The sequence below is a fragment of the Phocoena phocoena genome, chromosome 21 (assembly GCF_963924675.1).
Source record: "Phocoena phocoena chromosome 21, mPhoPho1.1, whole genome shotgun sequence".
In the NCBI taxonomy this organism is placed as follows: domain Eukaryota; kingdom Metazoa; phylum Chordata; class Mammalia; order Artiodactyla; family Phocoenidae; genus Phocoena; species Phocoena phocoena.
In genome coordinates, this window is record NC_089239.1 from 17,370,304 (window position 1) to 17,398,214 (window position 27,911).

Sequence of the window (27,911 nt, forward strand, 5' to 3'; positions counted from 1 at the left end):
GTTCTTTGAACTACTGTTGAGTAAAAATGTCCCAATGGGATCAGATTGCCATTAGCTAGAAGGGCCAGATCCTTACTAATTCCTCAAAGCTCTTCTCCATCATCGAAGAAGGCAATTATGTCTGTCTCTGGTTCCAGGTAAAGTGTTGGATAAACAGGACTCTCGCATATTCCCGAGACCCTGTGTTGGTTTCAGTGGCAGGACAGCCTACGGTTCAGATCGGCAAGGTGGAAAACCGCGCCCTCCACTGCCGGGGTCTCCGGATGGAGTCCGGCTGAAAGCGCAGCGCGGCGTGCACGGAAGCTCCGGCTCCCTCGCCACGCCCACTTCCTGCCCCATCCCGGGCTTTTCCAGGTCTCCTCTTCCAATGAACCGGATGCTCCGTCAGTTAGCTCCTCCGCGTCCTCCGGTGCTTCCCGGCTCCCTGGCAAGGCCGCAGGCATCCACGCGGGGACGGTCAGGGGGCTCCCGGCGGCTGGCCTGGCAGGTGTAGGGCGCCGGTAGGAGCTGGGCGCACACGGTTACCGAGCGTGGAGGAGACACGTCCCTGCGGCGATGGGTGCCAGGGGCGCTCCTTCACGCCGGAGGCAGGCGGGGCGGCGACCGCGGTATCTGCCCACCGGGAGCTTTCCCTTTCTCCTCCTCTTGCTGCTTCTCTGCATCCAGCTCGGTGGAGGACAGAAGAAAAAGGAGGTAGAATGAATCCTCTGGGCATTCCCGGGAGGGACAGGACGGGTCCGGGCAGGCGGGCCGCGTTCATAGGCAGCCTTCCCGCGTTGCTAGGCAGCCGGGCCGCCAGGTGTGGGCGATGGCTGTTTTGGGGAGCGGTTGAGAGGCCTTTGCGCAAGTCCTTTGGGTTCCACAGTTTCAAAAGTGGGGTTGCCCAGTGCTTTCTCAAAAAACAACGAAGCATCGTCTTTTGTGCGCCTAGCACCTCACACCTTTAAGAAACGGAGCGTTTTTGACCCTTACTTAAAGGCAGAGTTTCGGGGCCGTCGAGTCAGTAAAAAAGAGTGTGTTGGATGTGAAAATACCGTTTAGGAGTATTTCAAACCTATAGGAACGAGTTGTCCCTTGTGTTCATTACCCTGCTCCCTTCGTTATCCGTTTCAGGAGGCAACAGCATATTGAGACCGTGTTTAAAGTTATTCTGTATTTTATATACATTTTTAAAGCTGTATATTTTTCTTTATATTAAACTCAAGGTATAATTGTGCGAATAACCTCACATTTAGGTTGCGCAAATTTATTTGTGAAATTCAGATCACCTGATTTCAATCTTAGTCCTATAGTAACTCTGATGAGCACGCGGATTGAAGTAACTGACCGTATTTAAAGTGGTTGTAGAGTTATTTGTGAATTTCAGTTATCCATCTCTACCTTGGATGGTTGATCTAGTGGGATTGGAAAAAAAAATATTTTGGAAATGTAAGGTTTCTAATTGTACGTCATTTTAGTGAGAGTGTCTCTCCATATTAATTGCAAGTAGTTTTTCCTGGTGAAGTTTTATTTACATACACGTGGCTCTAATTCGGGTTTCAAATATTACCGCAACTTTCTTGATGGCTGGGTGGAAAGAGTGAAAAAACAGCCTCACACACAAGTAACTCTGATTCTCTTTCTCTTTACTCCTTGCCTGAAACAACTCTGAACTCAGTATTTTGCCTTCAACTTTTTTATTTTAACTTTTTTTTACTTTAACATAAAAATAGGCCTTAGTGAAATTAGTGATGTTATAGTAAGAGGTTTGGTGAAGAACCACTGTTAAATTAAGACTGTATTTACAAATATAACGATTTTTTTTGCCTAGCATTGGGTATTTATATACATTTCTTAGATTTCATAGTTTTTCTCTTTTTAAAATTTTTTTATCTTAGAACCTTGCCAACATATTTAAAATTTATTTTTATATTTTTAAATTTAATTTTATTTATTTTTATACAGCAGGTCCTTATTAGTCATCAATTTTATACACATCAATGTATACATGTCAATCCCAAGCTCCCAATTCATCCCACCACCATCCCCACCCCTCGCCGCTTTCCCCCCTTGGTGTCCATACGTTTGTTCTCTACATCTGTGTCTCAATTTCTGCCCTGCAAACTGGTTCATCTGTACCGTTTTTCTAGGTTCCACATATATGAGTTAATATACGATATTTGTTTTTCTCTTTCTGACTTACTCTGTATGACAGTTTCTAGGTCCATCCACATCTCTACAAATGACCCAATTTTGTTCCTTTTTATGGCTGAATAATATTCCATTGTATATATGTACCACATCTTCTTTATCCATTCATCTGTCGATGGACATTTAGGTTGCTTCCATGACCTGGCTTTGTAAATAGTGCTGCAGTGAACACTGGGGTGCGTGTGTCTTTTTGAATTATGGTTTTCTATGGGTATATGCCCAGTAGTGGGATTGCTTGGTCATATGGTAATTCTGTTTTTAGTTTTTTAAGGAACCTCCAGACTGTTCTCCATAGTGGCTGTATCGATTTGCATTCCCACCAACAGTGCAAGAGGGTGCCCTTTTCTCCACACCCTCTCAAACATTTGTTGTTTGTAGATTTTCTGATGATGGCCATTCTGACCAGTGTGAGGTGATACCTTATTGTAGTTTTGATGTGCATTTCTCTAATAATTAGTGATACTGATCAGCTTTTCATGTGCCTCTTGGCCATCTGTTTGTCTTCTTTGGAGAAATATCTATTTAGGTCTTCTGCCCATTTTTGGATTGGGTTGTTTTTTTAAAATTGAGGTGCATGAGCTGTTTATATATTTTGGAGGTTAATCCTTTGTTCATTGATTCATTTGCAAATATTTTCTCCCATTCTGATGGTTGTCTTTTCATCTTGTTTATAGTTTCCTTTGCTGTGCAAAAGCTTTTAAGTTTCATTAGGTCCCATTTGTTTATTTTTGTTTTTATTTCCATTACTCTAGGAGGTGGGTCAGAAAAGATCTTGCTGTGATTTATGTTGAAGAGTGTTCTTCTTATGTTTTCCTCTAAGAGTTTTATAGTGTCTGGTCTTACATTTAGGTCTTTAATCCATTTTGAGGTTATTTTTATGTATGGTGTTAGGGAGTGTTCTAATTTCATTTTTTTACATGTAGCTCTTCAGTTTTCCCAGCACCATTTATTGAAGAGACTGTCTTTTCTCCATTGTATATCCTTACCTCTTTTGCCATAGATTAGATGATAGGTGCGTGGGTTTATCTCTGGGCTTTCTATCCTGTTCCATTGATCTGTATTTCTGTTTTTGTGCCAGTACCATATTGTCTTGATTACTGTAGCTTTGTAGTGTAGTCTGAAATCAGGGAGTCTGATTCCTCCAGCTCCGTTTTTTCCCGTCAAGATTGCTTTGGCTATTCGGGGTCTTTTGTGTCTCCATACAAATTTTAAGATTTTTTGTTCTAGTTCTGTAAAAAATGCCATTGGTAATTTGATAGGGATTGTATTGAATCTGTAGATTGCTTTGGGTAGTATAGTCATTTTCACAATATTGATTCTTCCAATACAAGGACATGGTATATCTCTCCATCTGTTTGTGTCATCTTTGATTTCTTTCATCAGTGTCTTATAGTTTTCTGAGTACAGGTCTTTTACCTCCTTAGGTAGGTTTATTCCTAGGTATTTTATTCTTTTTGTCGCAATGGTGAATGGGATTGTTTCCTTAATTTCTCTTTCTGATCTTTTGTTGTTAGTGTATAGGAATGTAAGAAATTTCTGTGCATTAATTTTGTATCCTGTAACTTTACCAGATTCGTTGATTAGCTCCAGTAGTTTTCTGGTGGCATCTTTAGGATTCTCTATGTATAGTATCATGTCATCTGCAGAGAGTGACAGTTTTACTTATTCTTTTACACTATGTATCCCTTTTTTTTCTTTTTCTTCTCTGATTTCCATGGCTAATACTTCCAAAACTGTGTTGAATAATAGTGGCAAGAGTGGACATCCTTGTCTTCTTTCTCATCTTAGAGGAAATGCTTTCAGTTTTTCACCATTGAGAATGATGTTTGCTGTGGGCATAGTTTTTCTTGAGAAAGGGAGAAGATTTGAAAAGTAGTTTTTTGTGTGTGTAGTTTACCAGAGCAGAGGGCATTAAAAACATTGAGGAACTCCATGCAAATTCTGATGATTTATCTCATAGAGAGACCATTGTAACCATGGTAACTTTCAGTTGGGAGGAAAAAAAAAAAGTCCCAAAAAGAAGTCTAAAAAGTGTACATCTTGAAAGCGTCTTAGCATCTCCAATTGTAAGACTGCTTTAACATGTGACATTTGTTAATTTAGTGTAATTATAAATTGTGATAGCATCTATTTCCATTAAATATTTTTTATAAAGGTTATTTTAAAAATGCAAAATTAAGGAGAAAATTGTTGTGGATTTAAAAAGGATGTCTTCCAAAACTTTTATTTCTGTTAAATAGGAGAGCCTAATGATACTACATGGTGATATTGTAGAATACACATATTTTATTTAAGGAAAAGAGCAAAATAACATATAGTAGAAGTTTTAATACTTTATGTTAAATATGTTTAATACTTAATTTATTAATTAACATATTAACAAATTAATTGTTAATAAATGTTAATTAACATTTATTAATTAACATTAATATGTTATTAAACATATTAAGTAATTTAATACTTAATTACATATGTTTAATACTTTATGTCTCTGAAATGCAGTCTAGTTCAGTATCTGGTACTCAGTTCAAAAGCTATGATCTCGAGCTTCCCTGGTGGCACAGTGGTTGAGAATCTGCCTGGTAATGCAGGGGACACGGGTTCTGGGAGGATCCCACATGCCGCGGAGCAACTAGGCCCGTGAGCCACAACTACTGAGCCTGCACGTCTGGAGCCTGTGCTCCGCAATAAGAGAGGCTGCGATAGTGAGGCCCATGCACCACGATGAAGAGTGGCCCCTGCTTGCCACAACTAGAGAAAGCCCTCGCACAGAATCTAAGACCCAACACAGCAAAAATAAATAAACTAATTAATAAACTCCTACCCCCAACATTTTCTTTAAAAAAACAAACAAAAGAACTATGATCTCTTCCAATACCGGAAGAAAAACATTCTTTCTTGGAAATATTGGTCACAAGTGTGTTACTTTTCTAGGGATATTCCAGAGTTGTTTTGAACATATGTGGCGGCTGCTGCTGCTTTTTTTTTTTTTTTTGCTTAGTTTAGAACCTGTTGCCCGGTATAAGATTTGACACAATTGAGCCAGAAAATATAATAGCTGGAACTTAATTTACTACAATAAATAGTACAAACATAAGTACTGGAATAGTTGACTTGGCATGGATTGTGTATTCTTTTGTTCTGGGGAACCCAAACGGAAATCTAAAGTTGAACCTGGAATCAGGAATTGGACGTTAGTTGCTTTTAAGGAAGTAACATTTATGACAGTAATAGTTACCACCATAGATTTTTGAATAGAACTGATGGTCCAGTTACAATTCATATCCTATCTAATTGACATCAAACCACTTCTCTGAATTTTAGTTTTGTTTAAAAATACAGGTATAGGGCTTCCCTGGTGGCGCAGTGGTTGAGAGTCCGTCTGACGATGCAGGGGACGCAGGTTTGTGCCCCAGTCTGGGAAGATCCCACATGCCGCGGAGCGGCTGGGCCCGTGAGCCATGGCCGCTGAGCCTGCGCATCCGGAGCCTGTGCTCCGCAACGGGAGAGGTCACAACAGTGAGAGGCCCGCGTACCGGAAAAAAAAAAAAAAAATTAAAAATACAGGTGTAATACCTACATCTCAGTGTTGTCATTGGGATTAAATAAGACTGTATTTAAAGTGTTTAGTGCAATGCCTAGAGCATAACAAATGATCAGTAATTTGGTAGCTGCTATTATGTATTCTTCATTCAAATGAAAGATAGACATGATGAGATCCTAAAATGTGATAAAAATTTTTTTCAAATTAATTTTTTTGCTAAATAAACTGACTTTATAATAATTGTAAATTGTATAGTTTATGGAATAAAATGTTCATTACTTATTTTATTATGAAACACTGAGAATTCCAAACTCTAACATTGCTTGAGAACTTCCCAAGAGGAGATTTTACCTCATGGAAGAATTGGTAGTATTCATGGATTTGTGTATGTGTGTCTACATATATAGGTATATATTTGTTTCTAAATGAAGACATTTTCATTCATCAAAAAATAATTTTGTCATATTCTTTATTTAAGAATATAGTCAAGAGAAATAGTTAAATAGGCACAGAAAATTGACGGGAGATTTTTATGGTCAGTTTCCTTAATTACATTGAATAAAGTCATGTTAAGTGATTTTTGAATCCTCATGTTAAGTGACACAGATTTGTGGGAGACTTTAGCTTCTTAGTAGTATATCATTTGCATTTCTGATGCATCATGGGTTTCCATTATTTTGACAGTTTCTCTATCTCTTATATTGTTAACACTTATCAGTTAATCAGCTTCATTTAGAATTCTTTTAATCTCTAATGACCTCATATAGTAGAATAAAAGCTCAAATTCTGTAATGATTTCCAGTGGACTTAATGACTTTACCATCATCAAAAGCAGCTACCGTCAGCCCTTCAAATCCGGGGGTTTTGTACCTGCAGACAGAGAGGGCCGACTGTACCACACTATTTTGTAGCATGAGGGACTCGAGCAGTTTCAGATTTTGGTATCTGCTGGGGTCCTGGAAGCAATCCCCCTTGGATACCGAAGGACAACTATAATATAATAATTTATACTTTCTGCAAAGAAAATGATTAGCGAATAGGCTACAACATGTAGGTAGCAGCTCATAGATATATTTTAAGAGAGAAGTAGTGTTATTAGTTGCCTCTGAGATAACTTCTATAAGCACACTTTACACTGAGATGTATATATCCAGTTACTCTTTAGTGGCACAGCCTTGAAATAGAGACTTTAGTGTCTTAGCAAATGATAGGGAGAGGATGGAGGTAAGAGATGGATTTTGATTTTACCTTTAAGCAGAGAACTTAGGTGGAAGAAATAGCTTGTAAACATATGAGCACAACTTAAAGAAATGCATAGTAATTATACTTTGATATGTATACACATACACCTGTCATGCTGATGTCAGGCAGCTGTGTCAGCTAAGTTAGATTTTTGTATACAGTAACTCCTTGAAGAGTAATTGGGAATGACAGGTCTTACTTAAAATGGCCAAAACTGTTTGTCAATAACTTTGAGGCTTAGCCTGCCGCAGTTTCATGGATAATGGCAGAAGGCATGGGATTCCTGGGTCACAGGCGGACAGGTTATTATAGTAATAGAATTGCCAGAGTATCAGCGTTTGTGCTGGTGATGCAGGCCAGCTGACACCTGTGAATGTAGTGAATTTCAGAGCAGGAGAGGACCTTGAGCTTATGGAACCCAAATCTTTCATGATGGGCAGTAAACATATTTGACTTCAGCCTTAGAGGGAGTCACTATCTTTATTAAATTGGGAAGTAAACAAACCTGATCTTCGTTCTAGAAGGGACAGTGTCTAGCAGAGCTGTGTGCTACACAAACATCCTTGAACAGATAGCCTAGAACAAAGTCAGTCAGTACTTGTCCTTGCAAGTTTTGTAGAAACCGTGATGATCCCTAGATCAAGGGATCTAACCTGGGTCAAAAGGGAACACTTCAGGATATTTTCCTCCACATAAAACACCAGCATGTTCAGCCCCTTCTATATGTGTTCTCTTCTACGTGGAAGACACAGAGAAAGGGAAAGGGCAGAAACATGAAACTTGAGCCACAGATTCATCAGCTATTTGTTAACTGTTTTGGGCTGCATTTGCTTGTGCATATTCTCTTTAGCCTTAAATAGTGAGTTTGGATGTGAGTGTGATCAGTATGCCTGTGACTACCTTAGTAGTCTCCAGGTTTATTTGGTGTATTAGACCATGTGATGATTGCTTCTTTCCATAAGACCCCCACCTGGAGCATCATGCTAATTTCACCAAGATAGATTTACCTTTGGCTAAGTATAGGAGTAACTCTTTTCCTGCTAGATCATGAACAAATGTAACACTGTGTGCATGAATATGTGTGGACCATATAGGTAGTATTTACGTCAGTCTCTATCCAGTTTTTATTCTATCCGTTGGCAAGATTTCTGCAGCTTCTCAAATTGAGCCTAAGAACCTGCTGTATAAAAAAATAAATAAAATAAAATTCAAAAAAGAAAAAAAATTGAGCATAACTAAAAGGGAACACTCAATCCTTTCCTCTGCCCATCTGGCCCATCTGTTTTCTCATTGCTGTCAACAGTGCTGTTTTATGGGGAACAAATTTTAACCTCGTTTTTTTTTTAAGTAATCACTTGCCATATATAATACTATATCTTTGTAGCTCTTATGTTTTGCACGTTGTACACAGAGAGGCTGACTTCACATAATTTCTTGCAGAGTCATACATAGATTTAAGGAGAGCATCTTGCAAAAATATGATTCCTCTATTATATGTAGATATGTAAAACATAAATATTTAGTTTGAATAGTAAAATTTCAAATATATTATTCAGAAAAATAGTATTTTTTTCATAGTAATTGATATCTGTCTATCTCTCTGCCTGCTTGCCTGATTGTCTCTGTTTAATGTCAGAAGGAAAAAGGTCAGTGTCAACAGTGAACTTATGTTCCAGAGTGTTTCACAATCTGTGATAAAAGTCCTAACTTAGAAGTATAGCATCCTGAAGCCATTAATGAGTTGAAAAAAGTTAGGAATAAAAGGAAGTCTTTACTAGCATTTATTGTTATTACATTTTTGGTTGCTCGTATCAAGATACCTAACTAGTTTGATGTGTGGAAGTGAAAAGGAAATTTTCTTTCCTCTGTATGTTACTATGAGAACTCAACCATCTTTAATGAAAAGGGGCACTTGAGTATAGGTTAGATAAATTGTGGTACTGATTTTATTAAATGGAACTGTTTATTTTAGATGTGTATTTTTAGAGATGGCTTAATATTGCTTTCAATATGATTTGACTCAACTTGTGGAGAAATATTGTGGTTCAGTGTCTTCTCTGCTTAGAAACAAAGCAAACCATTGGAAAGTTAGTTCATATGATTTTTGTGGTAAAACTTAAGGTACAAGATTGATTACAAATTGTAAGATCTGTTTACTATTCATATTAAATTTAATGAGATACTGTCCTGTAATTTAGTGAATTTATTAACAAACTTGGGAGTTGGAAATAAGGCTTATTTCAGGAAATGAAAAAAAACATAACAGGAGAGTTGATAGAAGATAGAATGCCAGGCATTTCACCTAAACTGTTTATAATCATCACAGTATCTTGGTGATTGTGACAGTTTTGTTTGCCTTACCTTTGTCTTTGTTAACAGTATACCTTGGTTTAAGTAGTAGGAGCAATTGGGACTATCCCAAGCCCCAAGCAATCATTTTGTTAGTCAAAGATTATCATGATTATCCAGTACCCTGCAAATTATTGGTTTAGGAGTGATCACATGATACAGTTATGTGGGGCTTTTGGAAGTTTCCTCCTTCTTCATAAAGGACCCAAAGTGGGGTAATTCTTTCTTCCTGTCTTTGGATATGTGTATGAGAATGTGATGCATTGTTGAACCCATCTTGTAATCACAAAAAGTACAAGCCTGAGGGCAAAACCAGTAAGTTTATGCTGGCAGAGTAGAAAATTGGGAAGAACATGGGTACTTGATGGCATGACTTAACTAGCCTTGTAAATGCTTCAACTCCGGACTCCTTGTTATATGAGTTAATAAGCTTTCTTATTGTTTAAGACATTTCAAGTTGAATTTCTGATTTTTTGTATTTGAAAGCGTTCTACTGAGGAAGGTCCTCTTGGATTAAGGGTTTTGCCCGTGACTGTACAACTTGTCAGTTTACAGCCTTACCCCAAAGAACTCTTTCTACATTATGTTTTAGTAACCGGGCCCTCTTTGTGAATTAGTTATTAAATATTAGTGGAGGACCATTTAAGTATATATAGCTGTCCCCAGTCTTTGGATATCAGTTGTCAGTATTAGAAGTTTGTGTATGTTTCGGTGTCATTGAAGTGCATTTTCATGTTCCTCTTATTAAAATAACTTTATTGTATGAATTGAAATTCTCTATTCAAAAGTTATGTCCAAAACGTTGTAGGAAAGAAATTGGGCATAAATTTATTATGTGCTTTAAAAATTATTAGCCCAAGAACAGAGTGGAAGAGAGTAGTATGTCCAAGATATATTTGCTGTATGCTTTTTTCTGTTTGAATGTTTTTAAGAAATACTTATTCCTTTTGCTTTTGTGTAGGTAATAGATTGATACGTAGTTTCATTGTAAAGACATGCGAAATAAAATTCAGGAAGATACTTAATTTTATTTTTAAAATGATCATGTTTTAATAATGTTCTTTTAGTTAACATCTGAGTTAAGATTAAGCAAAAGAAAAACTGGGACCTTCCTCAAAGATCAGGCTTTGTGCGATGCTTTGTGGAGTGGCTTTGCTGTGTCTTGCTCTTGTTTCCTGTGCATTTTTCCTCTTGGAGCCTTTATGGGGAGAAAGAGTGGCTGAGTCCAGGTGTAACACCATCATCATGGCACTCATTCAGCATAGCTTCCTACGGAGAGCAGCATGAGTCACAGGCTTTGATGTTGGCGCCTATTCCAAACCATAAAGCAAATGTCGTGTGTGTGTGTGTGTGTGTGTGTGTGTGTGTGTGTGTGTGTGTGTGGTGTTTAAACACTGCGTTATAGAATGATAGAGCAGGAAAGTCAGATTTCAGGCTAAATAACAAAGCTGGGACTAGGAGGGAGTTTTCCTGCCTCCAGAGTTGCTATTTCTGCATCCTCGTGCTCAGTAATGCTGTCTTGTCTCTGCCCCTCCCCTCTTTATTACTTTAAGTGTACTATCATTTCCTCTGTCTTTTCATGGCTGATCTTTTCTGAACTTCTTCACGGGTACTTGTTTTGTAAACTTCAAAATGATTACTGGTTTGGCAGCTCTAAAACAAACCTATTAATACTGCTTAGACTTGACCCCTTTGAGAACATAATTTATAAAATTAGGCCATCTGTTTCTTTATGAAGCTGTTTAAATGAATGAAATTAGTCTAAGGGAAGCCTAAGTCACAAGAGTCAGAACTCTGTAACCTACATGGATGACGAAAGTATGTAAGTTTCTGTTCCACCTGTCTTCCCCAAATAGTGCTTCCTACAGTCCCTAATGCTAAGGAAAGCCTTGTCATACATCTCTTTGCCAGAGCCAGAAATCTGGGCACATTCACTTAGTTTCCAACGTTTACTCAGTCGTGACTTTATTCAACATCCCTTCCTTCACCCCAGCTGAAGATGTCCCCTGGGACTTCCAGCCAGTGCTGTCTTGGGGGTGCTCTTTACATGGCTCTAGGATGCAATCCAGTGTTCTTTGCATGTTCTTGAGTGCTTTTCCTGAGTGAGCCTTTGTCTGACTCTCCTGTTTTCTATCTCACCACTGTTACATGCTTCCTTCCAGTGTTAACTTAAGCAGGGTACCCCTTCCCCGGCTCAGATAGATAGATGTCTGTGCTTATTCTTTATGGCACTTAAGTGAATTATTGCCTATTGTCTGTCGTTACTGTTGTTCTGCAAGCCCTTTGAGGAGAAGGGTTGTGGGTTTATTTTTGTATCTGTATTTCCATATTCAAGCATAGTGCCTTGTACTTGGTAAATGCTTAGTAAAGTTACTTTGGTCGAGATATTTAATCTCTCTAAATTATCTGTAAAGTGGAGATAGTTTGTTAGTCCCTACTATAGAGTTGTGAGCCTTACATGAGATAATCCTCTAAAGTATACTTAGCATAGTGCCTGGAACATAGTAAGTTCTTATTGAACGTTAGCTTTGGTGCTGATATTGGTGAATGACTGCAGGATGTTCTGTGGTTTGTTTTATGTTTCCAAAGTGAATTTTCATGAGTAGCATAAGTTGATTTCGCATTACAAAAGAAACTTTTAAAGGCATTTGATATGCATAATTTTTCATGAATACTTAATTTTCCTATGTGACAGATTCTGCTACTAAATTGGCTCTTGAGAAAATGTCATCGTTCCTTTCTTCAGATGATTAAAGATTTGGCAGTAACCATTTGATCATGGTTACTTTTCCTATTTGACTTCTTACAGCATTTGACAGGTGCTCAGTGTAGCCCTGTTTGGGGTTAACCTATTTGCAGTCCTTTGGGCCTCTTGGAACTAGAGGTCTATTTCTCTCCCCAGGTTTGTGAAGTTTTCAGCTATTATTGCATTAACTATACTTTTTGTCTCTTTTTCTTTCTCTTCTCCTTCTGGAATTCCCAAAATGCAAACATTGTTCCTTTCATTGTGTCCCATAATTCCTATAGGCTTTCTTCACTCTTTTTCATTCTTTTTTTCTTTTTGTTTTTCTGACTGGATAATTTCAATTGTCCTATCTTCCAGGTCACTGATTCTTTCTTTTCCATTGTTGAGTCTGGTTTTGAAACTCTCTATCGAATTCTTCTGATCAGTTTTTATATTTTGGTACTTTAGGATTTCTGTTTGGGTTTTTAAAAAAAATTTCTGTTTATTCTACTTCTTGTTTTGTTGATGCATTGTGTTCCTAATTTCATTTAATTGTCTGTCTGCATGTTCTTGTAGGTCACTAAACTTCTTTAAGAGGGTTGTCTGACAGTTCATAGATCTGCATTTTTTTTAGTATCCATTATTAGAGCTTTATTAGTTTCCTTTGGTGGTGTCATATTTACCTGATTTTTCATGATCCTTGATTCCCTACATTGGTATCTGCACATTTGAGTAAGTGGTTTCCTTTTCCAGACTTTGCACTTTTGCTTTGACAGATACAGTACTTCACCAGTCAGTTCAATTTGGGTTTCTGGATGCCACGACTCCTACAGAGGTACTTTTGCTTTCGGATGGATGCTGAATTTTTGTTGTTGAGGGGAGGGAAGGATAAAAATGAGGGCTGACTTATGCTGACATGTTGCTGACATCACTCCTATTTCTTTTTTTCAAAAGCTCACCACCCTTGACGTTTGTGACTTGACCCTTACATGGCTTTATACCAGAATGATGGATAGCATAGATTATTAGAACACCACTATCACCTCTACTATTTTTTTTGCTATTGATTTTATTTTATTTATTTATTTTTGCGGTACTCGGGCCTCTCACTGTTGTGGCCTCTCCCGTTGCAGAGCGTAGGCTCAGCAGCCATGGCTCACGGGCCTAGCCGCTCCGCGGCATGTGGGATCTTCCTGGACTGGGGCACGAACCTGTGTGCCCTGCATAGGTAGGTGGACTCTCAACCACTGTGCCACCAGGGAAGCCCTATTTTTTTAAAATTTATTTATTTTTGGCTGCCCTGGATCTTCTTTGTGGTGCGTGGGCTTCTCATTGCAGTGGCTTCTTTTGTTGCAGAGCACAGGCTGTAGGCATGTGGGCTCTAGAGCACAGGCTCCGCTAGTAGCTGTGGTGCGTGGGCTTAGTTGCTCTGCGGCATGTAGGATCTTCCCAGACCAGGGCTTGAACCCTTGTCCCCTGCACTGGCAGGCAGATTCTTAACCACTGCGCCACCAGGGAAGCCCTTTGCTATTGATTTCAGTTGTCACTTTTCTTTGGCGTTTAATGAAGCCTGTGACACTCTGTATAATTTGGTTTGGTGATTTGCTTTCTCATTGTCTTTTTTCTTATTTTACTGTTTGGTAGTCTTATAGAATGGAATTAGAATGAGAAAAGCAGGTAATGTGAATTCTAGCCCCATTGTTTATCTTTACAAATTATCTATTTGGACCACAATTTCCTTCTTTATAAACTAGAGATAATTCCTCACATAGGGTTGTTTTGAAGACGAAATGAAATAAAATGTGAACTTTACAAAATGTTAAGGGTTTTATGAAAGTTAGTTCTGAAAAATGATACGTGGGTTCCAGTTTCTTTGATATAAACTCTGGGCTCTTGGGCAAGGCACTTAACCTTTTGAAGCATCAGTTCGTTGAACTGTAAAATGAGAACATTGAACAAGATCATGATGTCTGAATCTGGGGAAAATAGGGAAAGTTTCCCATTGGCTGTCTGAAATTATAAATGTTTTTCATTTGTGGCATAAATGGATTTTTCTGGCATGAGCATCTGTAACGTATATTAGATTTTTAAAATGTTAAAAACTATTGGATTAAACGTTTGCTTAGATCCTTTCTAGATGGTATGATTATATGAAATATGGTAATAGAATGATTTATGGTAGTTTCTTTATATATCAAAGGTAATTTTATGTCTTAGAGGTTGAATCTTAGTAATATTTCTGCTCTTATTTGATTACAATGTCCTTATCGTAAAGAAGCTTAACTAATACTAGTTTTCAACAATTTGAGTTATATGATCCACAGAGGATAACCAAAACTAATTGTGGCAGAGCTATTTCAGTTTTTATTTGCCTATCAGATAGCAATTAGATTTATACTTGCCTTATATTTGCCTGTTTCAAATATGTAATCTACAAAGCCACAAATTAAAACAATAAGCTATTTTTGTACATTGCTGTGGTATTCAGAATACAGCATAGGTGCTATATCTGCAGTAATTCATATAGATAAGAAAACTTAGAAAAGTAGTAATTTGAGTACAATCATTTGCACTGGCCTCTAGTGTTCAAGATACATATTAGCAGCATAAAAGGAACCTATTTCATTATCTAAAAAAGGAATTGGTGAGGGAAATAGGGTGTTGTTTTCCTTTTCTTCGTATCTCTTTTCTTTGTAAAGCTACTAATGTAAAATTAGGTTAGGTTAGCCCTATGGCATTTTCTACACAGATTGCAGTCCTTTGGTTTATGTATTTTCACAGGATTCCATCCTGTCGTGGTAAGTAGATGATCCCAGGGACCTTTCTGTATTGTTTTCCTGATTTGTTACTAAAATCTAAACTTCTTTAGTGTGGGAAGTTCCTAGTCTTACTTGTCTGTGTCATCATAATCATAACAGAAGCCCAAAGTAGATGAGTCTTTTATGTTTTATGATTGTTGCTTATTGGTTTCTTAAATACGTTGGAAATGTTTTTCATATTACGTCCATTTTGATTGTTTTAAATAGAAATAATAGTATTGAAATAAATGGTAGAAAATAAGTGTATTTGAGTGTCATCTTCCTAAAATACAGCACCTTACTGAATAAAGGGCCATGTCACTGACATTTCTCTAAAATGTGATCTACCATTCCTTTTTTCCAACAAATGTTTGTTGATGAATACGACATGTCAGGCACCATACTGGATTTTGGAGGTAAAGTGGTGAACAAGACAGCCACTGTCCTGATGTATCCTATAGTTCATAGTCCTGTAGGAGATTCAGACAGGAAAATAGGCAATTATAGTATGGTGTGAGAAATGCATAAACTGGGAACTGTTGGGTGCCGTGGTGTTATGTTAGCACATTGGGGTCAGCTGAAAACTGAAGATACACATAGGAGATGGCTTAATGAAGGGAGAAGTATTCTAAGAAGAAGAAATAGTACTAGTAAAGGTCAAGAAGTATGAAAAAACACAACAAATTCAGGAAACTCAAAGTATTTCGACATGGTTCAGCTTAGAATGCACAGGGTGGGGGAGTGGCAGGGTTGAGGCTGGAATGGAAGCCAGAGTCAAATCCCAAAGGACCTTGCAAGCCATGTTAGAGTCTAGACTTGACCTTGAAGTTCGTGGGAGGAACTGAAGGGTTTTATCTTGGAGGTGAGGATGAGGTTTATAATTAGGAGGGTTGCTTTGGGCCTGCTGTGGAAACTAGCTTAGGTGGGAATGCGAAGTTGGAGGAAGAGCAGCGGTCTGTTCAAGAGGCTGCAGCAGAACTGGATGTGAGAGGCCGTGATGACTTGTCGAAGGTTGTGGCAGTGAGAATGCAGAATGATCACTGGAGTTTTGAGTTCTGGGAGCCAGATGAGGCAGTTCTTGGTGGTTGATTGTGTGTGGGATGAGGGAAAAGGAAGTAAGAATAACGACTACATTTCTTGGTAAAAGGGAAATTCTATTTACTGAAACGGGAAACAGGAGAAGGAAGAGATTTTGGAAGGAAGATAACCTGTTCACTTTTAAGGATTTGCGCGATGCCCATGTGAAATCTAAACAGGTGTTTGAGAGGCAGTGGAATGTCTGGATACGGACCTATGATCTGGGCTGAAGATGAAATGGATTTGGAAATCATTAGCATCAATGGGAATTGAGTTTTTGGTGGTGGTTCAAAATCCCCACGCCAGATTTAGGCGGAGCAGTTTAACTGTAGTGCTAGGGTGGAAACTAGAAGGGAGTGAGTGGGTTAGTGAATGAGTGGGTTGTGAGGAAGTAGACACAGCCAACTCTTCTCATGAAGCACTTTTGCTGTGAATGGGTGGCGAGTTAAGTGAGTGGTAGCTGGAGAAGAGGTTGACATGGAGAGGGAAGATAACTGAAGTAGAGCCAGGTGGCTGAGAGGATGGGAGCAAGGAGTGGGAAGCGGAGACCAGCAGGTGGAATTAGCTTCATACACGAATGTGGTGGTAGTTCTCAGCGCTGTTCACAGGTAGTTTTGGGTTTTCTTCCATGCCTGTGACGGGATTGCACTTTCCTACTCCTGTGAACTCAGGCATGGCCCCAAGACTGACTTTGGCCCATGAATTGTGAGCAGATGTGTCACATGTCAGTTCTAGGCAGAAGCTCCGAGGGTCATTACATGCCTTGCCATTGTCTTTTTCCCTCTGGCGCAGTGACTGGGAATGTTTGATGCGGTGGGTGCTGTATCAGCCTGCGTCCTCTAGTGAATAGGATGTGCAGAGTCTCCCTGCCAACCCGTAAGTTGGAGAAATCCCCCATTATTTTTTTAAATACTGAGATCTGGAGCTGTTAGTGCTCTGTAATTTAAGCTCTTTGGATTGTTCCAAGGAATATTGACGTCTCTTACCTTTCAATGGGAGAAATGGATAAAAGAAGCGGGTGCAGTTGCAGGCACATTTGTTCTTTTGTTGGCAGAGATGGATGTTTTCTCTGTGAAATGGAAGGTAAACTAAGAAGGAGGGATAAGCTGGTAGGGCAGGGAGGTCTAGAACAGTGAATACAGTCTTAAATAGCTAGAAGAGGTATTAGGTAATTTGCCTAGAATTACCCATTTTAAATAGCTAGAATAGGTAATTTTACTCAGAAAACACAGAGGCACTGTTATTATAAATACAAAGGTGGTTTGTGAATGTATTAGTTTTCTATTAATGCATAGCAAATTATTGCAAATTTAGTGACTAAAAACAACTCATTTTTTTAAATCTCATAGTTTCTACAGGTCAGAAATCTGGGTTCTCTGTTAGGGGCTCACAGGTGTGGCTGAAGTTCAGGTATGGCTAGGCTGCGTTCTCATCTGGAGCTCTAGATCCTCTTTTTAGCTTACTCAGGTTGTTGGCAGAATTCAGTTCCTGGCAGTTTTAAGGACCCAGTTGTGTATTTTCTTGCTGGCTGTATTCTCTCGGCTCTTTAAGGCCACCCTCAGGTCCTAGCCATGTGGCTCTCTCCATGGTCAGTTTAAAACATGGCTGTTTGCTTTCTTCCAGGCCAGTAGGCTCATGTCTCTGACTCTTCACTTACTTTGGAAATGCTCATCTAATTTGGTCTGGCCCACTCAGTATACTCTCCCTTGTGAGTAACTAAAAGTTAACTGACTACGTTTGCACATCTTTGCCGTATAAGGTAACATACTTATAGAAGTGCTGTTCCGTCACGTTCACAAGTCTTGTCCATACTCATGAGGAGGGAATTATATAAGGGTTATGGGTCTCTGGGGATTTTTTTAGAATTCTACCTAGTAAAGTAGGTGAGCTTGCACTTTTAGATTTTTCCATATTTTTAAGTGGTGGCTTATAAAATCAACATAAACAGTTATGATAGTCAGTGTATTGGACAACATTATTTAATATAAGACTTCTGGTAAGGCTGTAAAGTTGAAGTGATAAAATTGAATTGATAATAAAATGGAAGTATCAGAGTTCAATCAGAAAAGCAGGAGCTCAAGAAGATGAGCATGCATGTATGTATGTGCATGTATCCATATCTGGATTTGTTACAGAAATCCGACTTTATGTAATGGTGGAGGCTGGTGTAGTAAGGATATTGTCTGCATGTTTGCTGCTGGAGTTTGTGGTCCAAGAGCAATTGGGAAGGGAGGATGCTGTACGGTGGGAAGAATAAGAACAAGCTGAACCTCTGAGGATGGAGTGAAACCATCCTCAGTGATTTTTAAAGCTCATAGTTCTGAAATTGCATAGTAAGGAGAAAATGGTTATTCACAAAAATACGTAGTTGGAAATGATGAGAATTACTTTAAACAGCTCCCTCATCTTGCAGCCGCAGGATACCAGTTAAACTGATAAATAAGTTCAAAGAGTAATAGACATTTTCTTTTTCACATGGGAAACTTACAATTAAAATTAAAAAGAAATTTTCAATCTGCCTAAAACTTAATTGTTTAGTGGAATATATTTTTAAAATAAATTTTCTTCCATTAACTGCTTTTAGAAATGTTTCCCTCCCACTCACCCCATTATAGGATAAATCACTGTTCCTCTCTCAGATATTTACTCAGGATTTCAAAATAGAAAAATTATTAAGTTCAGATGTTTTTTCCACTTTTATGGCTGTTACTTTATATATCTTTGTTAGCCTCATAGCAAGGGACCCTGCATTTATAAATTGCACTTATTAATATTATAGAGAATATTGGGAAGATACCTAAATTGGGATAGTCATGTTTCGATTTAACTATCCGCTAAAACATAAAATAAAAGTGATTTCTTGTCTCATTTGAAATATTCATGCTAGCACCTTACCTTCATTCAGCTGCTAACAGACTGGTATTATAAAAAAGTAATACTATGGAATCCATTGTCTACTTTCTTATTACTGAGTCAGAATAGTGTAGAATATCAAGATAATGCCTTAATAAAATTGACAGTTAATATGGTATTATCCTATACTGTTTTGAGAGATACATATATCTTTTTAATAGTGACTTGTGTTTGTGCCTATACCTAAGCATAGTTGTCAACAGCTTTTAGAGAGCTACTTCTCATCTTGCTTTCCTGCTGTGGCTTTCATATTTTTATCAGATTTTATTACATTTTTTCTAAATTGTTTGTTGTGCCAGAGCTGTTTACCATGTCAGTTCTTTCTTCTTCATAGACACAAGCTAGACTACATTTCCCAGCCTCCTCTACATTTACTTAGGGCCATGTGATGAAGTCATGGTGAATGGAATGTGAATGGAAGTGATGTCTGTCATCTCTAGCCTGGCCTTAAAGATTGCCCCTTGGCTTGTGCTGATCGTCCACTACCCTGTTTGGAAGAGTCATCAGGATTGTATCACAAGCTTCCCTGTGAGGGTCTGTGTTACTTTGCCTCTGCAAATTGAAAGGTAGAAAGGGAGAGAGGCCACTGTTCTTTAGAAGTAGTTGAGGCAGATTCATGGGCAGATGTTTGCAGCATCAGCCAGGAATGTCCTGGACACCTCTGTGTTCACTTACTCTTGTTACTGTAACAAATTATCACAAACTTACTGGCTTACAACAATACAGATATAGTTCTGGAGATCGGAAGTCTGAAGTCAGTCTCACTGGGGTAAAGTCAAGGTGTGGTAATAAGAATTGTGTTCCTTTGGAAACTCTGAGGGGAGAATCGCTTTCCTTGTGTTTTTCAGCTTATAAAGGCTGCTTGAATTCTTTATGATTCTTACTTGTATCACTCCAACCTCTTGCATGTATCCTTACATCTTATATTGACTGATCCTCTTGCCTCCCTCTTTTATAACCCTAATGATTATAATGGGCCCACTCGACTAATGTAGGATAATCTCCCCATTTCAAGATTCTTTTTTTATTTCAAGTATAGTTGATTTGCAATGTGTTAATTTCTGCTGTAGAGCAGTGATTCACTTATACATATTGAATATATATGTATATATATTCTTTTTTATAGTCTTTTCCGTTATGATTTATCTCAGGATATTGAATATAGTTCCCTGTGCTATACTGTGGGACCTTGTTGTTCATCTCAAGATTCTTTACTTAATCACATCTGCACAGTTCCTTTTACCATGTAAGGTCACATGCTCTGAATTTCTGGGAATTAGGATGTGAACATCTTGCAGGGATTGGAGGGGAGCATACTGTTTAGCCCATCGCAACTACTCACTTAGCTGTTATAGATGAAGAAACTTGGTGGAAGCCTTCAAGAAATAAATCCAAGAGCTCCAGGTGAGCTCTTGAGAATCCCATGCTCTGAGATTGTTGGTAGCTGCTTTTCTTACCTTAGTTTCTCCTGCACTTCTCAATGGCATTCTAAGCGTCTTTTTTTTCTTTTTTAATAGATTTATTTATTTATTTTTGGCTGCATTGGGTCCTCGTTGCTGTGCACAGGCTTTCTCTAGTTGTGGCGAGTGGGGGCTTCTCTTTGTTGTGGTGCACAGGCTTCTCATTGTGGTGGCTTCTCGCTGCAGAGAACGGGCTCTGGACGTGTGGGCTTCAGTAGTTGTGTCATACAGGCTCAGTAGTTGTGGCTTGGGGCTCTAGAGTGCAGGCGCAGTCGTTGTGGCATGTGGGCTCAGTAGTTGTGGGTCACGGGCTCTAGAGCACAGGCTCAGTAGTCGTGGTGCATGAGCTTAGTTGCTCCACGGCATGTGGGATCTTCCAGGACCAGGAGTCAAACCCGTGTCCCCTGCATTGGCAGGCATCCGATTCTTAACCACTGCGCCACCACAGAAGTCCCTAGTCATAGTTCTTTTAACTCTTGACCCTGTCCTTTTGGTTAAGCCACTCTGACTTTCTGGGTCACAGTACTTTTGTTAGTTAAAAAATTAGAGTTGAGCTAGATCAGATATGCCTTTCAGCTTTCACATCTTATCATTCCTTTTAATGAAGGAATTGAAGAGTACTTCAGGGCAGTAGGGGAAGCTTTATTTTCAAAAGAGCACTAAATTTAATATTTTTTCAATTAAAAAGAATATTTCCTAACTTATTGTTTCTTTAGTTAGCCACCACTGATCACTCTCCTAGTGCTATCACAGCACATTTAAAAATTCTTCTCTCAAATATTAGCATACTGTCCTTTATATTACTCACCTTCAAATCTCCCATAGAACTTAGTCTAGTATCTTGCTCAGATCAGGTACTTACTTAAGTATTTGTTTAACACTCTAAGTAGTGGCAAGCATTAGGTACACAAGGTCTCTCTTAACTGAAATTAAATAGTAATTGAAAAGAGGCCAGCTTATTAATCTAGTTAAAATGATGAACAGTATTTTAAAGAAGGGAAATTATCTAAAATTAAAATTATAAAAATTTATTCAATTGATCATATGCTTAAAATTTAGCTTTTAATTGAAAGTAGTCATGATTTATTAGAATGAACAAGGAATGAATAAGTGCTCATAATTTTTGGTGTGAGTTTTCTCAATAAAATTATATGATAGCATAGTCAGACATCTTCAGTTAATGCTTGACTTGGAGTATGATTCTGGAAGTCATTTTCATAAAAATATTTTCAGGTTTACCACTTTTCTCAGGGGTGCCTCTCAGTTCTTTGATATTCATATCATTCTCTTTTGAAGTACCTAATGTCATCCTCCTGGTTGGTCTTCTCTTTTCATATGTTACTCATTATAATTCTGACAGATACTCATTTGTCAGCGGTTTTGCATATAATTTGAGTAGTTCTGCATAAGTTTTAAAAATCAACTTGATGAAATCTTTTGACATTTATAAGATTGCAGTCAATTGTAATAATGACCAACAAAATAGTGTGACATCATGTGTTGGGATAGGTGCTCGGGTGAAATGAGGATGGATGTCTGCATAGGCATTACTTTTGTAAACGGATGGTTCATTAGTGAATATACCGTAGATCTTTTTTGCCTCTCTATGCAACTTTGTATTTTTTGTGTGCACATATTGAATACTTAGGTAAGGAGGAGCTCCTGTGTCATACATAGAACAGAAAACTGCTGTGAAATTGCTGAGATGAAGGGCTTGCTTGTCTTTGGGTTGCTGGTAAGAAAGGACATAGTAAAGAAGGTGCGGTGCCTATTATTTTTGTCCTCTGTAGGCTGTCCCTCCTTTCCCTCCTCTTTGTTTTCATCTTAACAGTCCCCTCTTTAAGGGCCACAGGGGTGAATATATTACCAGGCCATGATGGTCATACCACTCACCCCACTTGTTGTATTTGCCACAGGCTTGGGTGAGTGACCTAGAGTCATTTACTGAGATTTTCTAAATGGCACTGGTAGCTTGCCTTGCTGATTGTGTATGAAATTGGAAGGATGGGATTTTAGGTTGCCTATCACTGCTGGCATGAAAAATGCTAATATACAGAAGCTAAGCAGATAAACAAAGAGATTTTCACAGATTCACTAAATATTGTTGTCGGAGGGAGTACCGACAACACAGTCAAGTTCTTGGATGTAGTCATTCCTGAAACCAGATTTATCTCCATCCTTCCTTGTTATATGTACTTATACAGTCCCTTTTTGTCCAAGCTAGATTGAATTAGGTTTATGTCATTTTTAATAAAAGTCATTTTCGTAAATATTAAAGCCATGTATAATTTCAGCTTTCATTAAGAAGATGATACAGATTTTAAAATATATGAATAAATTCCAATTTCTGAATTTGGGTAAACTTTTGTCATGTATTTTTATATTTTTTTCCCCAGTTTTCAGTAAATGGAGATTACCTTATCCTTTACTTTTTTCTTATATTCCGTTCCAGGCTTTAACCTCATGGTTTTCTGGTAAAGCACTCTGGTTGACTACTTTCTTTAGTCATTCAGGAAGACATAACTATTTGTTTAGTAAATATATCCAAGTAGACCTGCTTTAGACTCCACAGTTTTCTTTTTAACATCTTTATTGGAGTATAATTGCTTTACAATGTTGTGTTAGTTTCTGCTGTACAGCAAAGAGAATCAGCTATAAGTATACATATATCCCCCTATCCCCTCCCTCTTGAGCCTCCCTCCTACCCTTTCTATCCTACCCCCTACCCCCCATCCCACCCCTCTAGGTCTTCGCAAAGCACCGAGCTGATCTCCCTGTGCTATGCAGCTGCTTCCCACTAGCTATCTATTTTACATTTGGTAGTGTATATATGTCAATGCTACTCTCTCACTTCATCCCTCCCCTTCCCGCTCTGTGTCCTCAAGTCTTTCCTCTACATCTGCATCTTTATTCCTGTCCTGCCGCTAGGTTCATCACAACCATTTTTTTCTTTGGATTCCATATATATGTGTTAACATACGGTGTTTGTTTGTCTCTTTCTAACTTACTGCACTCGGTATGACAGACTCTAGGTCCATCCACCTCACTACAAATAACTCAATTTCGTTTCTTTTTATGGCTGAGTAATATTCCATTGTATATATGTGCCACATCGTCTTGATCCAGTCATTTGTCGATGGACACTTAGGTTGTTTCCATGTCCTGGCTATTGTAAGTAGAGCTGCAATGAACATTTTGGTACATGACTCTTTTTGAATTGTGGTTTTCTCAGGGTATATGCCCAGTAGTGGGATTGCTGGGTCATATGGTAGTTCTATCTTTAGTTCTTTGAGGAACCTTCATACTGTTCTCTATAGTGGCTGTATCAATTTACATTTCCACCAACAGTGCAAGAATGTTCCCTTTTCTCCACACCCTCTCCAGCATTTATTGTTTGTAGATTTTTTAATCATGGCCATTCTGACCCGTGTGAGGTGATACCTCATTGTGGTTTTGATTTGCAGTTCTCTGATGATTAGTGATGTTGAGCATCTTTTCATGTGTTTGTTGGCAATCTGTATGTCTACTCTGTAGACGCCACAATTTTTTGGTAAATCATTTTTGAAGAGTACTGTATGATTACTTATGTATTGGATGAGCAAATATTGAGAACTAGGAATACAAATTAAATTTCTTAATTTCTTTTATTGCTATTATATATGATTAAGAATAAGTGAAACAGAAGTGTATTTGCACCATTACAGTTGTTGAAATATTTTTGTCCTAGATGCCTCTGTATTTTGCACAAGTACTATATGATAGGTAAGCAACTTAATTCTTTCAGTCACTAATTTCTTACCTTCATTTATATAGTCTTTCTTGGTACCTATTGGAAACTGTATGGGCAATTTATTTTCATACAAAATATATACTCCTTAATAAGACTAACTGAGGTGAGAATCAGGAAATTTCACCATATGAATTTGAGATAACAAATTATAGCATAATGATAATGAAACAACATTATACATACTCACAAAGTTGAGTTTACCTGTCTCAGAATATCTGTGTAATTATCCTGACATCTGCACCAGGGCAAAGGTAATAGCTTATGGCCAGAAAGAGCCAGGTATTTAGAAGTAGGGTAATCATATAATTTATTGTCCAAACCAGGATACTTGTGAAAAAAGGTGCAATTAATAATTTTGGTGAGATAACAGGAGTAGACTGGGACTGTCCCTGGGCTAGCTATGACATGTGTCACCTCACAAGTGGGATAGGGTTTTAAAGTGGATACACAGTTAATGTTTTCATCGATTGATTGGAATTATTTTATAGGAATTTTGATCAAAAAGTTCTCTTTCTCTCTGTGTTTAAACACTGTTTACACTCCTGTGTATGACTCATTATCTGTTTTGTGCCGCACAAGGATTTTGTGCGTTGATCTGGTTGCTTTAGTGCTGCTTATTTCTCTAATTTTTAAACTCAGATTTAAAATTTTACCCTACTAGTTCTGCCTTTTCATCAGTTAAGCAACTGATTTTCATTAAAAATAGAGGTTTATTTGCATCCATGTATTTGTAAATAATGAACTTTAGATTGTATATACAAAATACTGGTGGAAAATTTTTCTCGAAAAGGCCCATAGATATAAAAATGTACCCACATTATCATTACTCATTTATTGTTTATAGCTTGTCAATAACACTGAAGTCTTGGTAATTTTCTTAGTATGGTGAAACTCTGATTTTGTACATTATATGTCTTCCCTGTAATTTATTTATTTCACAAAGCATGGTAACACATGTTTTAGTCTTTTCCTAGTGTTAAAACAATATTTTACACAGACACACACACACATATTGAGTCCTGAAACACATCTATTGAATGTTCACTCATCTTCATAATGATGCTTTTCGGAAATTGGTTAAAAGATTGTACTCTTTTGTTTGCAGTCTGTCACCTATACTTACAATATATGAAACTACATCAATTCGAATACAGCCTTATGTTTTTTTCCTCCCTCCTTTATTAATCTGAAGAAATCTCAAACTTTTCATTGAGCAGCAGCTACTAGTAGTTTTGAGCTTGAAGAAGAAATTTGAAAATTATTTTAAAAACATGTAATTGTTTAGATTTACTTAAAACAGACACTAGTACTTACATTTTGTTGGTATGTTTCAACATAATTTATAATAAAGCAATAACAACTACCGTTTATTAAATACCCACTATATGCCATGTTCTGAGTGTTTTTTATATGTATTACCTCATTTAAGCACCACAACAACCTAATACAATTTTATTTTACAGATGAGCTTAATAGAGTTTAAGTCATTTGCCCTGAGTAATGCAGCTAGCAGTTGTGCCAATATTGAAATTCGGAATTGACTTCCAAGCTGTTCCTTTTAATTAACTATGACTCTATCTGTGCTCCTCATACTGAGGCAGAAGAATGGATGCGTTCCTTTGGGGATCTATAGTTACAGCGTGAAGCCAACTGATTTTTCAGATTGCCTTTGTGATCTTATGTTTTATATTAAAGCATTCTGCCGACTTTGCTTTCTATTCCATTATCTATTAATTTTTTTATTTAAAAAATGTAATTGTCTCTTTTTTGGACTCTCAGTTGAATATAACTACTGCTTTAGGATGGTGTATCATGTTTTTCTTGGCATACTGTCGAGTCACCCCTGGGGTGCTTAGGGTTATTCTGTTTGAGAACCAAGAGAATCCAAGCTGTACTGCCTTCCATAGCAGCCGTGTCCAAAATTATGACAGCTTCAGCCATGCAGGGCTTGTGTATGTCAAGCAATTAAATGGTTTCTAGAGAACAGTGTAGTGACAGCTGCTAGGTTGCCACAGCTGCTTGCCACACACTTCTATAGATTCTTCTGGAAGGAGACAGGGAGCTCAAATGGATTTAGGTAGTTTATTACTCCAGACACAGCAGACAGTATGACCTTCAGGTTTGAATGGGCTGTCCGTCCCCTTACATCCATGGGGTAATGCAGAGGTAGGCCCTGGTGGATGCTGTGTACTCACTGGGGCTGTGTCACAGTTGAGGAACCCTGAGTTTAGGAAACTTCTGTCTTTTAATGGGGGAGCTAGCAAACCTGTCCAGCCTTTGCTCTGTAGGAGAAATACCTTTATTATTCTGGTTAGGAAGCAAATCTCTCCTCTGACCCAGAGGGAAACTCTGTCTCTAGCTTCCCAGGCTATTTGTTTTACAAATGTTATTGAAAAGATAGTCTAGAAGAAAACTTGTCGCAGGACAGGATACGCAGAAATTGGAGATCTTTCTCCCAAGTGCATGCCATCTTGCAACTTCTTGGAAATTCTAAATATAAGAGATTAAAAAAAAAAAAACCCACATATCTTCACAGTACAAGGTAGAGAATGAAGAAGCTGGCTAAACCAATTCTTAGGTAATTTTACGTATTTCCATTGCCATTTTGGGGTGATATTTTGTTACTGGAAGTTTTTCCAGTCCTTTTTTTTTTTTTTTTTGGACTCATTTATCTGGCATAGGTGGACTTAGGAACTTCGGCATTCTCCTGTGAAGAGAGCCTCACTGGCATTCTAGCTGTTAACCGCTTCCTAGTCACTTGTTAGTTTTTTGTGCACTTACTTGATAGCTCTTGTGCACACTCCACCCCCACTGTCAAGGTTTACAGAGATTTAACCTCCTGCATTCCCACTGTTGCTACCAAAAGTGTACAATTATGATTATAAATAAATTTGTTGAGCATGGGAAAATTGCATAGGTTGTAAAATCGTCAAGAGGCGTTGTTCTTTCTCTAGTACTTGACTTCTTTTCTTCTGTGTTTCATTGTCATCCTGTTCTCATTTCTTCCCTAGGGTAGTTAGTGTTCATCAGATTGTCTCTCTTGCTCAGGCCCTTTCTTAAAACTGGAGGTTCTTTCCTACACTTAGCAGGTAGGTTAAGGTGGGCCTGGATAATAGATGTGATTTAATGCAGCATTTCACTGCCTCAAGAGTAATTTATATGTGGATAATTCTTCTGGTAACTCTGCCTCACAGAGCTTACTTTAGAGTTTTTATTCACAGTTTTTCCCATAAGTTTTGTGACTAACGTTGTCTCATTCCTCTTGAGAATTTGGCGGATTTATACCACTGCATTAGTCGTTTTGGGGTGCTGTAACAAAGTAGCATAGACTAGGTGGATTATAAGCAACAGAAATTTAATTCTCACAGTTCTGGAAGCTGGAAGTCTGAATAGGTGCCAGAATAGTTGGGGTCCTGGTGAGAGTCCTCTCCTGGGTTGCAGATAGCTGACTTGTCATTGTATTTCCCACGGCAGAAAGAGGGTAAGAGAGCTCTCTGAGGTCCCTTATGTAAAGACACTAATCCAGTTCCTGAGGGCTCCACCCTCATGACCTAATTACTTCCCAAAGGCTCTGCCTCCTAATACTATGGCATTGGGCATAAGAATTTCAACGTGTGAGTTTGGGGGCAGGGGGCACAAATATTCAGTCCTTTGCAACGACCAAAGAGAAGTAGATCAATCAAATATTATTTTAAGCTAGATGTTATACTTTCTGTCCAAATGGGTTTTCATCTAGGTGTAAATTACTTGCAAACAGATGGATCAGCCAGTTAGAACCTAATAAGCATGTCTAATTTCATACAGCCCCCGACTTTCAGTGGCT

At 38.1% G+C, this 27,911-nt stretch overlaps 1 protein-coding gene across 2 annotated transcripts in view; it reads left to right on the top strand.

The window, feature by feature from the left end:
• Positions 1-383: 383 nt before the first annotated feature.
• Positions 384-27,911, top strand: part of TUSC3 (tumor suppressor candidate 3) — a 181,989-nt gene continuing 154,461 nt past the window's right edge. Inside the window, exon 1 of one of the 2 annotated variants that reach the window (XM_065900082.1) lies at positions 384-693. In XM_065900082.1, coding sequence (XP_065756154.1) covers positions 556-693 — 138 coding nt within the window. In that variant the 5' untranslated portion in view covers positions 384-555. The remainder of the gene's footprint in view (positions 694-27,911) is intronic. The other variant, XM_065900081.1, reaches the window with a different exon arrangement.